At 36.2% G+C, this 13,488-nt stretch overlaps 1 protein-coding gene across 1 annotated transcript; it reads right to left on the minus strand.

Annotated features, from left to right (window-relative positions):
• Window positions 1–350: 350 nt before the first annotated feature.
• On the minus strand, window positions 351–7,250 carry LOC115620834. The gene is made up of 2 exons (XM_030514267.1): window positions 6,506–7,250; window positions 351–708 (listed from the first exon to the last, which is right to left on the minus strand). Exons 1-2 carry the CDS (start codon window positions 6,786–6,788, stop codon window positions 455–457), a joined length of 537 nt encoding a protein of 178 aa, XP_030370127.1. The 5' UTR covers window positions 6,789–7,250; the 3' UTR covers window positions 351–454.
• Window positions 7,251–13,488: the final 6,238 nt, after the last annotated feature.

Raw genomic sequence — 13,488 nt, forward strand, 5'->3', positions numbered from 1 at the left:
ATAATGAGTCATTTAATATTTACATGCACCACTGACTAGTCCATGCATCTACATATATGTATCTGTATGTGTTTGTATGAGGGCGCAGCCCATATGGCCTCCATTTCGGGCGTTATGGCGATGCTGGGGGGTGTCTGTGTCCATTTTCTGTACTTTAGTTATTCGTTTTTGTTTGAAACAAACGACAGTGCTGCATCTCTAGTCTTTCGTTTGCATTTAACTCGGGGTATACATATATATACATATTTTTATATGTCTACTCCTCGTATATATATATATTAATATATATATATATATATATATATTAAAATTAATTTACAAAAAAATAATAAAATTATTTAATTATTGCCACTGTTGCTACTGCTGCTCTTGTTGTTGTTGCTCTCGCTCGGCCCAATTGTTGTTGCTCTCGCTCGGCCCAATTGTTGTTGTACAACAAACACATCACATCAGTCTAATTGGACTTGTCGGTGTTGTTGTTGTTGCTGCTGCTGCTGCTGCACCAGCTCTCCCCATTGCTGCTGTACAACAAACACACCACACCCACATCAGATAAAAAGGACATGTCGGTGTTTTCCTTGTTACTTCTCTCCCCATTGATGTTGTGAAACACGTGAACTGTCGCTTCGGTATCGGTGTTGGTGTTGTTGTTGTTATTGTCATTAAATTTTGGCACATTGGGTAATCCCTCACCTCTTTGAGTGGAAACTGTAAAGCAAACGGAGAGAAAAAAGTTAGAGACGTAATCGTACGACATTTCAAAATCAAATACAAATAAATAAAAAGTGCAAGCGTCGGGGCTTGACATTCAAAACTGCGACTGGAAAAGCGAAAGCTGTAATTTCAAGGCGTTTGCCGTAGAACAGCAATCAAGCAAGTTGCATAAATATGTGCACACTAATGTACTCATGTATAAATACAAGGTGTTCTTTAGAGCTGCTTCCGATATCTGTGATATCTCTAAAGGCTCCGCCAATCTACTTTATTTAACATCATTCATATTTATTCCTATAATATCATTGCTAAAAATGTTATTTCATATTTTGTTCAGAAAAGGGCTATACAAATACTATATATAGTACTACACGTACAGCGATGGAAAAAATAATAGAAACTACAAAATTTTCGTTTATTCGAATTTTCTTCCATCAACATTTTTTCTTTCAGAATGTAAATATGTTTACTAAACATTCATCATATCATATTCATATTTAAATGTAGAAAAAGATAAAAATTTAGTTCGCGAAAAATTGTATTTTTTTCTTTTTGGGTTGAAAATAAATATAAACGACATAGGTTAAACTGAAAAACATTAATTTTTTAATTCCAAGAAAGCAACCATTTTTCCCAACCCAAAAAAACATGGTCACCTAACAAATCAGAGCACACAGGAAATATTTCTACCGAAATTCGTATTAAAACGAAATCACACGAATCACCTTTAACCAATTATAGTGCATAGAAGAAGAAACCCATTCAGAAATTGAGGACTACAATTTTTATACTCTGTACTTGAAATGTACAAGAGTATATAGGTGTGCGCGAGCTGAAAAATGTAACAGACAGACGGATGCTGGGCAGACCTACATACATATGTGCAAGAATGCTATATTATTAAACTTCTTAATTTAACAATAGTTTAAGTCAATAGTTGCAATTGCTCGCTAATGATAAGTAAGTTCATATTTCAATTGAATCATTAATTAAACAAATATTCATATATCCAGATATATCCCACATATAGTACACACAAGCACAGATTAACTTGCTTTTCGAAAATGCTACGGATGCATAACCCCAAGTTGCAATTATTCCGGTACTCTACTTTTGATCTATTTATCACCTTTTGTTGGGCGACCTACATAGTATGTAAAGTTCTAAGTAGTATCTAACAAAACACCTATTAAAGCGCGCAACCGGGCCGCGCTTATCTTGTATATTCTTGTATTGGTGGCGCATAGAAGGAAATTATGCACGCGTGAGTGTGTATTTAGAGATGGGCACGGGCCGGCTATTTTCGGCCCGACACGACACGGCCACGAAATTAACTTTTAGAAACACGCACGCGCACGCACGACGAAAATTTTTCTTAACACGGCCCAACACGGCCCAACACGAACTTTTTATATATTAAATATAAAAATTAAAAAAAAATATATATATATATATATATATGTAAACATTACAAATTTTTATTCAGAAAGATTATCTTATCAATATTTGAGCTAAGAAGCCGAGTACGTCGCTCATTTAAAATATGTCCAGAAGTGGAAAAAACTCGTTCGCTTGTTGCAGAGCTGACAGGGATATTGAGTATATGCCTTGATAATTGCCGTAGCATTTTACATTTTGTTGTTTTTTTCCAGAATGTTAGCACACAAATTCCTGGATCAATTACACTACTTATATAGTCACCTATTTCAATATCCATTCTTGACCTGTCCAATTTAATTTTTTTTTTGAATTATTAGTGTCCAAAAATTCAGAAAAGTCGTGTTGGCTATTGGGTGCTTCGTTTTCTGATTTTAGTGTTCTTTCGTGTTTCCTCGTGCGTGTTTTGTCGTGCCTTTTTGGCTCAACACGAACACGCACGGCCACGCACGAAATCGGAATTTACAACACGAACACGCGGGCCCACGCGTGGCACGAAGTGCCACCACAAAAAACACGGCCCGTGCCCAACTCTAGTGTGTATGGAGTTTACCTGTGTGTACATATGCTTATTCGCATACACACCTATGTATGTATGTAAATGTGTTGCTTGTGTTGGGGGCCCCCATTCTTTGTTCGCACAATCGGGCCGATAAATGTCAGGGACAACAGCTGCGCTTTTAAATGCAACAGGAATAAGGCAAATAGCCACGACGATAATTTCCGAGCTTATCAGTGCATACAAAAAGTCAACGTTTCGTAATCAGCGAATGCGCCAATATATGTACATTCATATGTACATGTGTATGTACAAACACACATACATATATATACATACATATGTATAAAACAGCAAGTTCGCACTCTAAATACCGTACATATGTATGTACTCGTAAATGTATGTATATATAGAATAAACATCATAGTCAACTCGTCGCCGGTACAATCTACGTATGTGTTTGGAACGTCGCAAAAGCGTTTATAACGACGATGACGACGATAGAAAAAGTGGTACGTTACCGGCACAACGTCGTGAGTAATGTACAGTTAGAAAATGAACTATAATCCCATATGTATGTATGTACATAAAAACTAACTTTTTAATTTCACTTATGTATGTATGTACATACATACATACATAGTACATGCGTGTACGTATGCCAAAATGTGTCCAAAGTCCGCTTTTAGAAACAAATACATACATACATACATATGTATGTAGGTCTTTAGATAATACGACGAACATGCCAACAAAAATCCTACACCTGTTTACACATACATATGTATGTATAAAGGCCTGTTCCGGATTCCATAGAATCTTATGTTTTACGGAACGGCAATTCATATTAATAAAAAATTTCAAAAGCTTTAATAATTACTCTTCAAATGTGCTTTGTTTACCTTTGTTGTTGCTGCTGCTGTCTCATTATGCGTTTTTACCGCTTTCTACACTCGACAGAAACAAAAAAAAAAAATGAAATCAACGCGTTTTGTTTACGAAATGTGTGTGAAGAAAAGAGAATCAACATCACGCAGACCACATCATACATACACACAAATATACTACATACGATTTTATATGGGAGCCACAACACAAGCCCCGTTGCATACATATATACATATGCGCTTATAAATATGTATGTATGTATGTGCATACGTACATAATTATGTATCAGCGGCCATATTTACTAGCGCATTAAAACGGGGAGTGCCTCTGTAAGCGGCTTACGGAAGAACTACGGAAAAAAGCTACAGAAAAGCACTTGCTGCTGATGTTGTTGTGGCTAACTGTGAAGCAAGAGGTACAGTCAAGATATGGCCAAAACACGACAAGCATGGCGAAAAACAACAACAATTTGGACAAGCGCAAAGCGATAACAAACAAAGAAAAAAATAAAAAACTTTGTCTAATTGGTATGTTGTCCGTACAACAGAAGCTGCGCAGCAGCAGCACCAGCAACAAATAGTCGCTTAATTGACGCTGCTGTACTTACGTCGCGCTCCACAAGATGTTGTTGTTGCTGAGGCGGTGACCTTCAGACGATGAGCTGTTTTTAAAAAAACAACATGCTGATGGTGCGTGTGCGTAAAGTACGCTACGCACTCACTCTCACATCCACAACCACATTATCAGTGCAAAACACTATAAATAAACAAACAAACAAAAAAAAATTTAAAACTCGCGCCAAAACTAAAAAACAACAAACACACAGAACAGCACAGTCTCTTAAGTGCTTTTGTTGCTGCTGCTGCCTGGCAGGCCTCTGTGAATGAGAGCCACAAAGAGCTTTTTCAATCTGAGAACCGTAAGGCTCTGCTCTATCGACGTTGATAGCGCGTGAGCACATTTGTGTGTGTAATCAGGTTTGTTGCAGTTGCCATTGTTTAAATTGAGTTGTGGGTGAGGCGTCGAAGTAAAAAATTTTTGGTCGCAGTTAATAAAAAAAATGTTGCGATACTCAGTGAGCTACAATTTTATTTTATTGCAACTGTTGCTGCTGTGTTATGCGTGTCCCAACGGAAATTAATTACGAACACCTGCACGATGACAGGCCAATTGAAATTGAGCAAGCACGCTCGTATCAAGAACGCTGACTGCGGAGCAGCATCTGAGCTTTTAGCGTTTTTTTTTTTCAATTGAGAGTGTACATATGTATGTATTTTTCGCGCCAAAAAAAACTGACGAAATATTTATAATTTATTTTGCATAAAAATAAAATTGCGTTGTTTCGTCAGCACTGGCGGCGCGGGCAGCAGTCGTGAAAAAACATTTTCAATTGACAAAGAACAACAAATAAAACAGTGATGCGCCGCAGTCGCTGCCAACGGCGGCGTTAACGTATTTGTATTTGAATGTGTTTTATTGTGTATTTGACACGCTGCCAAAGACACAAAGGCATCAACACTGTTGTACATGCATATGTACATACATATGAATGTTAAGAAAGTTAAACAAATAGTAATGGGCAATTCAAAGGCAAACCTTGACCGTGCATACTTACATACATATGTACATATGCACGTATTTATATACTTTAACAGACATCATATTCAGATATTCATAGCACACTCACACACACACACACATGTATTTACGCTACTTAATTAATTTTTATTTATTTCATTTACCTATTGCCTAAGGAATTATACATACATACCAGCTGGTATTTCTCCACAAAAAATGGTTCAAATAAGCTGGGAGCCACTGTACATACATATGTATCTGATAAAGACATTATCAACAACTACTATTCAAGAAAGGCGGACTAAATGGACGAATCAAAACAAATGTCTATCAAAACAAAACTGAAAAAAGATTCGCCAGTTGGGGTATGTGCGTATTTAAATATATACGTACATATGTATGTTTGTTTGAATATACATACACACATACATATGTATGTATGAATGTATGTATGTATCTTTGAAAGTTTTATGCTCAGCCCTTTCGTGTTATGTAAGCGCTTCGGATTTGTATGAGTGTATCGAAAATGAATAAACGCACAGAGATGAAGCGAGGGAGAGAGATATAAAGAGGGCAAGTGCACATTGCAGTTATTTTTAGATAAACGTAGATGAGGTTGGGCTGCAATGAATGCTCAATAAGAAATTTGTACAGTTTAAATGGATGAAGAACAACTGATACATATAACGTTATTCAAATAAATATGAAAATAATCAGAATACTGCACACACATATCAACCTACATATTTATATACATGCATACATATGTATAAGTATGTACATATTGTATGTAATTTAATTGTTTATATTTATAACTTTAAAATATTTTTCTAAAGCACATACTTGAATTGGCAAACGAAAATGAAGATTATCCTAAAGTAAGGTACATACTCGTATATGTGCTCATATGTACAAAACAGTATCAATCACATTTAAATTAAAAATAAATATGTTAAGAATTAAGACAAAAAAATGCAATATATTTGTTCATTAAAAAATGTCAAAATTTTAGAAACATTATAGAAATAAAATTGTACCAGGAGTTCGCAGAACGATTCATTTTACAGTTTTTTCACTGTGCGTGCATTCGGAATGTAAATCGAAAAATCGTAAGCAGGGTTGGTTTGTCGTTTTGTGAATGAAGAGGGTTGCTCCAATTCTACAATGTTTAAGGGTGGGAAACGAAGGAGCGCATCAAAAAATGAGCTCAATAAGAATTGCAAAAGGAAAATGCGAGTAACCAAAAAAATTAAAAATTAAAAAAAATCAGGTGCTAGTCTGCCATGGCATCTTATTGGAAGAACACACACACACATACACACATATGTACATTTATTTATGTCAGTATGTAAATAAAAGTATGTGGGTCATTAATATTTGAACACTTACCTCTACCGGCTGGTGTTGAGTGATTGTATGGCCTGCTGCGAATTGTTGTGGCAGAATTCCATCTCCGACGATTGTTCTCTACTCTATCAAAATCTTCTAAGTCTATTCCATATTTAAACTTGATTCTTCCACATGTTCTTTTTTGCTCCTCTTGCAATAAATCGTGCGTTTCGCCTCTCGAGGGACTTCCAAACAAATTTTTTTTGATGGTATTGCGAAGTGTTTTTGAGGGTGATAGTTGCTTACATTCGTTACAACTGGTAAAAACTGGGGGCACAGGCATTTTAAAATATTTTGCAAAATTTACTGTTTTTGTTTAAAGCTGTAATATTTTAATTTTTGTGTTTTGGTTTTTTTGTCTCTGATTAACAAAGCACACGCAGCACAATTTTCTGTTTGTTGCCTTGCCTTTTTCTATTGAGTACAGCTGATTTGTGCTTTCACTTGAAAATTTCTTTCGTTTTTTTGCTTACGCAAACACACACTCACACAAACAGGCACAGATACACTCACATACACGTCAATGTTAAAAAATCAAATTTTTAATATAATTAAGCATTGCAAAGCGTAAAGCAATTGCAAGCTGCAGCCCACAAATTTTCGAGGTGCACGAATATTTTTTCTATTGTTTCACTGCGCCTTTTTTTATTATTGGCACATTTTGTTGTGGCAATTTGTTTGTTTAATTTGTTTTACGTGTGTATGTATATGCGCACCGTCCAAACTCACACACGTCCGATCCGTTCGAAAATCCAAACGAGAGTGAATCGAAAATCAAGAACGCATACAGTGGTGAAATACCAAGAGAGTACAGGGTAGCACCAGATGAAGAGAGGCAGTGCTGCCAACTTTTTAGACTGAAAACAGCTGTTTTCGACGGGAAGCAAAGTTAAAAAAGTAAAAAAGGCTACAGATCTTTTTACAAAAAATGCGTAGAAAAATGAATTTTTCAAGGTGTTTTATGTCGTCGTATTCGCTTTTAAAAAAGGTAGTGCACATGTTGTCCAAGTATCTCGGCAATTTGTATTGTACTCTTTCGGCATTATTGCATTCGCAACTTTACAAATTACACGCACTTTTAAGAAAAAGGTGTTATAAATTAGAAGCGTTATTGGAAAATATTGATTTAAAAAATAATGACACGATTCCACTTTATTGTACATATACAATTTGATTTCACTAGATTTTGACGGGAAAAAAGACAAATTGACAGCACTGCTGAGAGGAGATTTGATGCCGTGGTGAATTCGTTCTCACGACGTTAATATTGGAAAATTAGTTTATTTAATTTAATACGACAAGCAATACAATTTAAGTACATATTAGATATTCATTTAAAACGTCTAGACAAATGGAAATTTTTACAATATACAAAACAAAATGCTATTTAGCCACATAACAAAAATGCGTTTTGTATTCAAAGTATTTTTTATGAAAAGTATTAGAAGTTGAATTTAAAAACGAAAATGTGATGTCGATTTTATTAATTTATGACAACAAGTATGGTGCAACTCACTAGCAGCTCTGTATTTATGCACATGCATATACATATGTACATATATATGTGTGTCACTGATACAAACATACATATTCCCCACTTACCGTTACTTAGCTGCTGTTTGAAATCTGACCTAAATCGTATTTTTATGTTGAGCTTAAATTTGAAAAAAAGTGCAAATAAAGTTCAAGTCAAACGAGTGGCCAACAAATGGAAACGAGTGCAAACAATGTTGTGGAATAAATGTGAATATGTATTTTGAGAGTGTGTGTGTACATACATATGTCTATGATAGCGTCATGCTTTGGAGCCGAATTCAAGGTCAGGTCTATCATATTCATGCAGCATTAAGCCGGGTAATTGTCAATACACATACCATACATACATACATATGTATATATGCATGTACATACATATACATATACAAAAAATCAACTTTCGCGCTCAACAGACTGATTGATGGGTCTGGAGCATTCAAGCGTGTCTTACCAACGAAAGTGAAAACAGTTTACGCCAAATACATAGACACACGCACATACTATATAAACTATATTATATATGTATGTATGTACATAAACAACTTTGCAGAACTGCTGACTCATTTAACGAAATTCACAGACGTCTTCTAGCAGCTGGCTTAGACCACCAATTAGTCATTTATACTGAGCTTAAACTTTGAGTCACATTTTATAAACAAACAAAGCATACAAAACATAAACAAATGCGTACTGCTGTTGCCAAAAGGCGCTACATTTGTAGCCAATGGGCGGGAATTTGATTTATTTTGGCGCGCTTTGCTGTTGCTACCTGTGCCACCACCACCACCACCACTGGCATCAGGTCGTAGTACAGTGAAGCCCCTAGCTAAAGACATTCATGTAGCTACGTCAATTAACAACAGGATAGTTAGAAATAACAGAGCACTGCTGAAAAGTATTAAAAGAATTCTCTTGGTGTTTTCTCCATATATTATAAGCTAGTTTTATTTGATCGCCAGATATGTTTACAGTTTATAGTTTCTTCTCTATGAACACTTCTAAAAAATATAAAAACATGGTCGTGTCATTCGCACAATTTTACGTTGAACTAATAATCTCTAGACAATTTTTTTTATATCATGGCAAATATGGACCGCTTTTTCTACCTTTGAGGCTCGAAACCAAACCAAAACCGTTTCTTAGTTTTCACTTACATTGTGAAAGGAAACTTGCATTAAATTTTCAGCGCTTCCTTTGATTGGCAATTAGTCAGTCAGAACACACTGTTGTATATAAAGGGGGTGTCAGCTAATTTACAATTTATATTTTAAGTTTTAGGAAACTCAAAAAAAAAATTATGTTACAGAACGCAAGTTTCCCTTTAAAATTATTATTTAATATTTACATAATTTTAGGTTTAAAAGTACTTTTATATCTTATAAAAGTGTGTTAATACAGGTTATAACCAGTTTGAGGATACTTCTTAATTTCTTTTTGATCAAATAAAATTTTAATGTTATTTGTAAATTAAGGAAATTCAAAGTTTTTAATTTTTAAGTGCGTTTTACGGAAGCAATACTGTGTGTATGCAAAAAAAAGGAAATCCCAATCAACCCTTAGACTGAGCGCAAAGAATCTTATGAAAATTTTGCTGAAATGCATTTCATTGCTGCGTCATTTTCTCGATTTCCATTTTCACGAGCACCAACAACTAACACTTTACTGCGTTTCAATTTTTGCCATTGCCTATCTATATATGTATGTATGTATGTATGTATGTATATCTGTCTATTGCACGGCGTACGTGCTTGGGCACTTTTTGTAAGGTTTTGAAATGACGTTTTCTTTCAGACCATATGTAGGTGCCTGAATGTTAATTGTTCTATAGTTTCTGCAAAAGCAGCTTGCCACGACAACAACAACAATATCGGCTTCAGAACTACTAAATCGAAACAAAAATCACATGATGTTACATTTGTCACATTTGCCAGCAACAGCAAATTTCTTTAGCCGCCGCAATGTTGACGTCATCTGCAATATGCAGTCCACGCCATACGCGTCTACTTCAGCATGTATCTTTATCTGTATCTGTATCTGTATCTGCATGTGTATCTAAATGTTTGTCGTTTCTAGTCAATGCTGGACTAACAAGATTGCTAAATTGTACGAGCCCAAGAATAAAATAATATTATTTTTATGAGACACGGAAAGTTTCATCAGCTATCAGTTTTATTGTATTTTTAGTTTGCTCTACTTTCCTATTATTTCATTAAATGTATGTCGTTAAAAAAATTTATTAATATTACGATTACTAATCTTTTCTGATTGGCGGGCTTATTGGCAACATTGTATGTAGTATATAAATAATATGTTTTGTCAAATGAAGATAATTATAATAAAATTATTTTTTTCTATGACTTTAAATTTCAAATGCAATGAAAAGTTTGGTCCATAGTCAAATTCTCAAGGATACTCATACAATATCTTTTGTCATAAACATTAAATCGTATATTAAAAAGTTTTTTGTAACGCCTGGGTTGACTGAGACGCAAAAATGTGATGGGAACCGAAACGAAGATTTCATTGATTTCAGCATCACACATTGATTTGTACACAGTAGTAAGGGCGTAGGCAGGGGGGGGGAAGGGGGGGGGGGGAGAGGAGAGGATATCCTTGATTCTTCAACAAATTAAACACCCATTAGGATTTTAATTCAATTAACAGAATATACGAGTACATACTTTTGAGATCAAATCAAAAGAAAAATGTCTTCTAACTATATGTATATATAAAAATGGATGTACTTGTATGTATGTATTGTTCCCTATAGACTCCGAAGCCGCTCAACCGATTTTGATCAAATTTTGTGGCAATATGTATTCGTGACGAGTGCTCAAAGCGATCAACCATCTATTTCTGCTCATTTTCATTTGTTTGAAGCCTCTTTTTACTCTATCTGTCAGTGTTTCAATCGTAAATAAAGTTGTAAAATTGAATACAAACAAATGCCAGCAAAAAGCATCTATTGGTTAAAATAACCACAAAATCAAAAGAGATGAGCGAAACAGAGCAGCTGGATATCCTTTGTACAAACGAAGCAAGGTGGGCGACGGTGGATACTGAACTATAATGAAGGACCTAATCGAAGCCATAAATAGCGAAGGAGGTTTTGGGACAGATGTGACGTCGGAAAGGTTAAAAGTCACTACAATTCAGTGGCGGAGCAACGCATGCCGGATGCGCTAGTTTGAAATGCAGTTACAATCTTGTATTGATTTAGAAAAATGTTAACTCTTTTTTAAAGTGCTTCGGGCAGTTTGGAGGACAGTTGTGGGCAGTTTGGGGGCATCTTGGATAAAGTATAATTACCAGCTTGAAATGAAATTCCAATTTTTTTTTATTGATTTTGAAAATGGACTACATTTTTAAAGAGCGCATGGAATCTAGTCTTTAATATTAGCGCTGCTGCTGTTTCCATGGGCTCAATATTTTAGGGCAGTGCCGGCATGGTTCTATTTTTGGCGCAGTGCCTGGCATTTGGGGTATCAATGGGGGAAAAGTGCAGTACGCCAGAAGCGGAGCCCGGGCCATGCTGCATAATAAATTTTCTCTCTGCCATTCGCGTGTGCGTTTCTTTCTTATTTTTTTAAACTTTTTTTTTTAGTTTTTTTTTTTTTTTTTTGTGAGGCATCTGTAAATTTTGCGCCAATTTTTGCGGCGGCTGCTGCCCTCATCGCACACACCAACACACACACACACACACACACACAAATACGCACAGGCAGGCACAAAATACCTGCTGGCTGCCAATTTTGAGCCATTTTTGCGCCAAAACCAAAACCTGAATCAGACCCAGCAGGCAACGACGACGACAACAACAACAGTAATAACGACACCGGCTGCTTCGCAATACTTCTTCCCGCTTCCGCACTTGAAATTGTGAGCATTGTGAGCCATGAGCTCTGGTTCTGGCAGTGGCATTGGCACTGGCACTGGCTGTGGCTCCGACTCCGGCTCAACCCCACCCCGTCCCCAGCCGACTCTGTCACCATCATCTTTTCAGTCAAGTGTTTTGGTTTTATTGCTACTGCTGGTGTTGTTGTTGCTGTTTTTGAGGCTGCGCAAAGCGAGGCTCAAAAAGCATACGAAATTCTTGTCCTTTTTGTTTTGTGAGATCGAGTCGTCCTCAAAAGTAACATCTGCTGCTCAAAAAGCATAGACAGACATTGTTGTTGTTATTTTTTTTTATTCCATTCAGTTCATTGCAAATTTGCGTCATTTATCTTGTGCTATATACTACTCGTATATGTATGTACGTGTGTACATAGACGACATCATCATGATCATTATCATCATCATATTCATTTCAATTACTCGACGTGACTGTTGGCCGCTTTTAATTGCAGTTCGCCAGCTTGTTTGCTCCTGGCCCATAAATCTCACGCGCCTCACATTGCAACTGCAGCCGTGCACTGTTGTGTCCAGTGTTCAGTTTCCAGTTTCCAATTCTCTAAACGCTCTACCTCTCTCTCTATATAATAGATAAGCTCACAGTTCAGCCGCAATTAGGCAAAGGAGCCCAACCGCTGCCACTGCCACAGCCACAGCCACTCCCAAAAGGGGCCACCAGCTGGCGCGTTTCGTATGACACAGACACACAGACACCCAAAATGTTGACTGACCAATGTCCAGTGTCCGGCTGCTGCTCATAATTCACAGCCAACCCCTTCTATCCATTGCAGTTTTCAGTTTTCAACTCACAGTTTTGATTGCGAGTGAAAATTTGTTGAAAGGTGAAAATTACAAAATGCTCTAACGCGTCCCTTCCCAACCCCGGACACATGGCGCGCCTGTAAATGATGAATGTGTGCGCTACAGTCGAGGGCAATAGTATTGTAACACCCATTGAAATTCTCGAATTCCACTAAGTGCCAAAGCCTTCGTAGAATTCTTCAGCTAATTCAAGTGGTTTTGGTTTCTTTCTTTAAATACAAGCTTAAGGAAATTAATATAATATTTAAAGATTCCAGCATGAAAAAATCGTTCATTATTGCATTTTTTCTTCAAATTATTCGTTTCCTAATATGTTCTTAAAACAATATTAATGTTTTAATCTATCAAAATATTTGCTAATTTACATTACAAAAATTTAACAACAATTATGAATTCTAAACATTGATAAAACAAATGCGACTGCCTTCTGAAGAGAAGCAATTTTGATAAACTTGGTCATATTTTAGATCTGGTAGAACTCTTAGATCTAAATTAGCGTAGCTGGCTCTTATGCGTTTATTACACTCTGTACATAAAATGTACAAGAGTATATTAGGTTTGCGGGAGCTGAAAATGTTACAAGCAGAAAGAGGCGTGGCAGACCCCACAAAGTATATATATTCTTGATCAGCTTGACGAGACGAGTCGATCTAGCCCTGTCTGTCTGTCCGTCTGTCTGTATGAACACCTGGATCTCAGAGACTATAAGAGGTAGAGACACCAAACTTTGCAAA

This window comes from Scaptodrosophila lebanonensis, unplaced genomic scaffold (assembly GCF_003285725.1).
Source record: "Scaptodrosophila lebanonensis strain 11010-0011.00,11010-0021.00 unplaced genomic scaffold, SlebRS2 tig00000024-arrow-pilon, whole genome shotgun sequence".
Classification (NCBI taxonomy): Eukaryota; Metazoa; Arthropoda; class Insecta; order Diptera; family Drosophilidae; genus Scaptodrosophila; species Scaptodrosophila lebanonensis.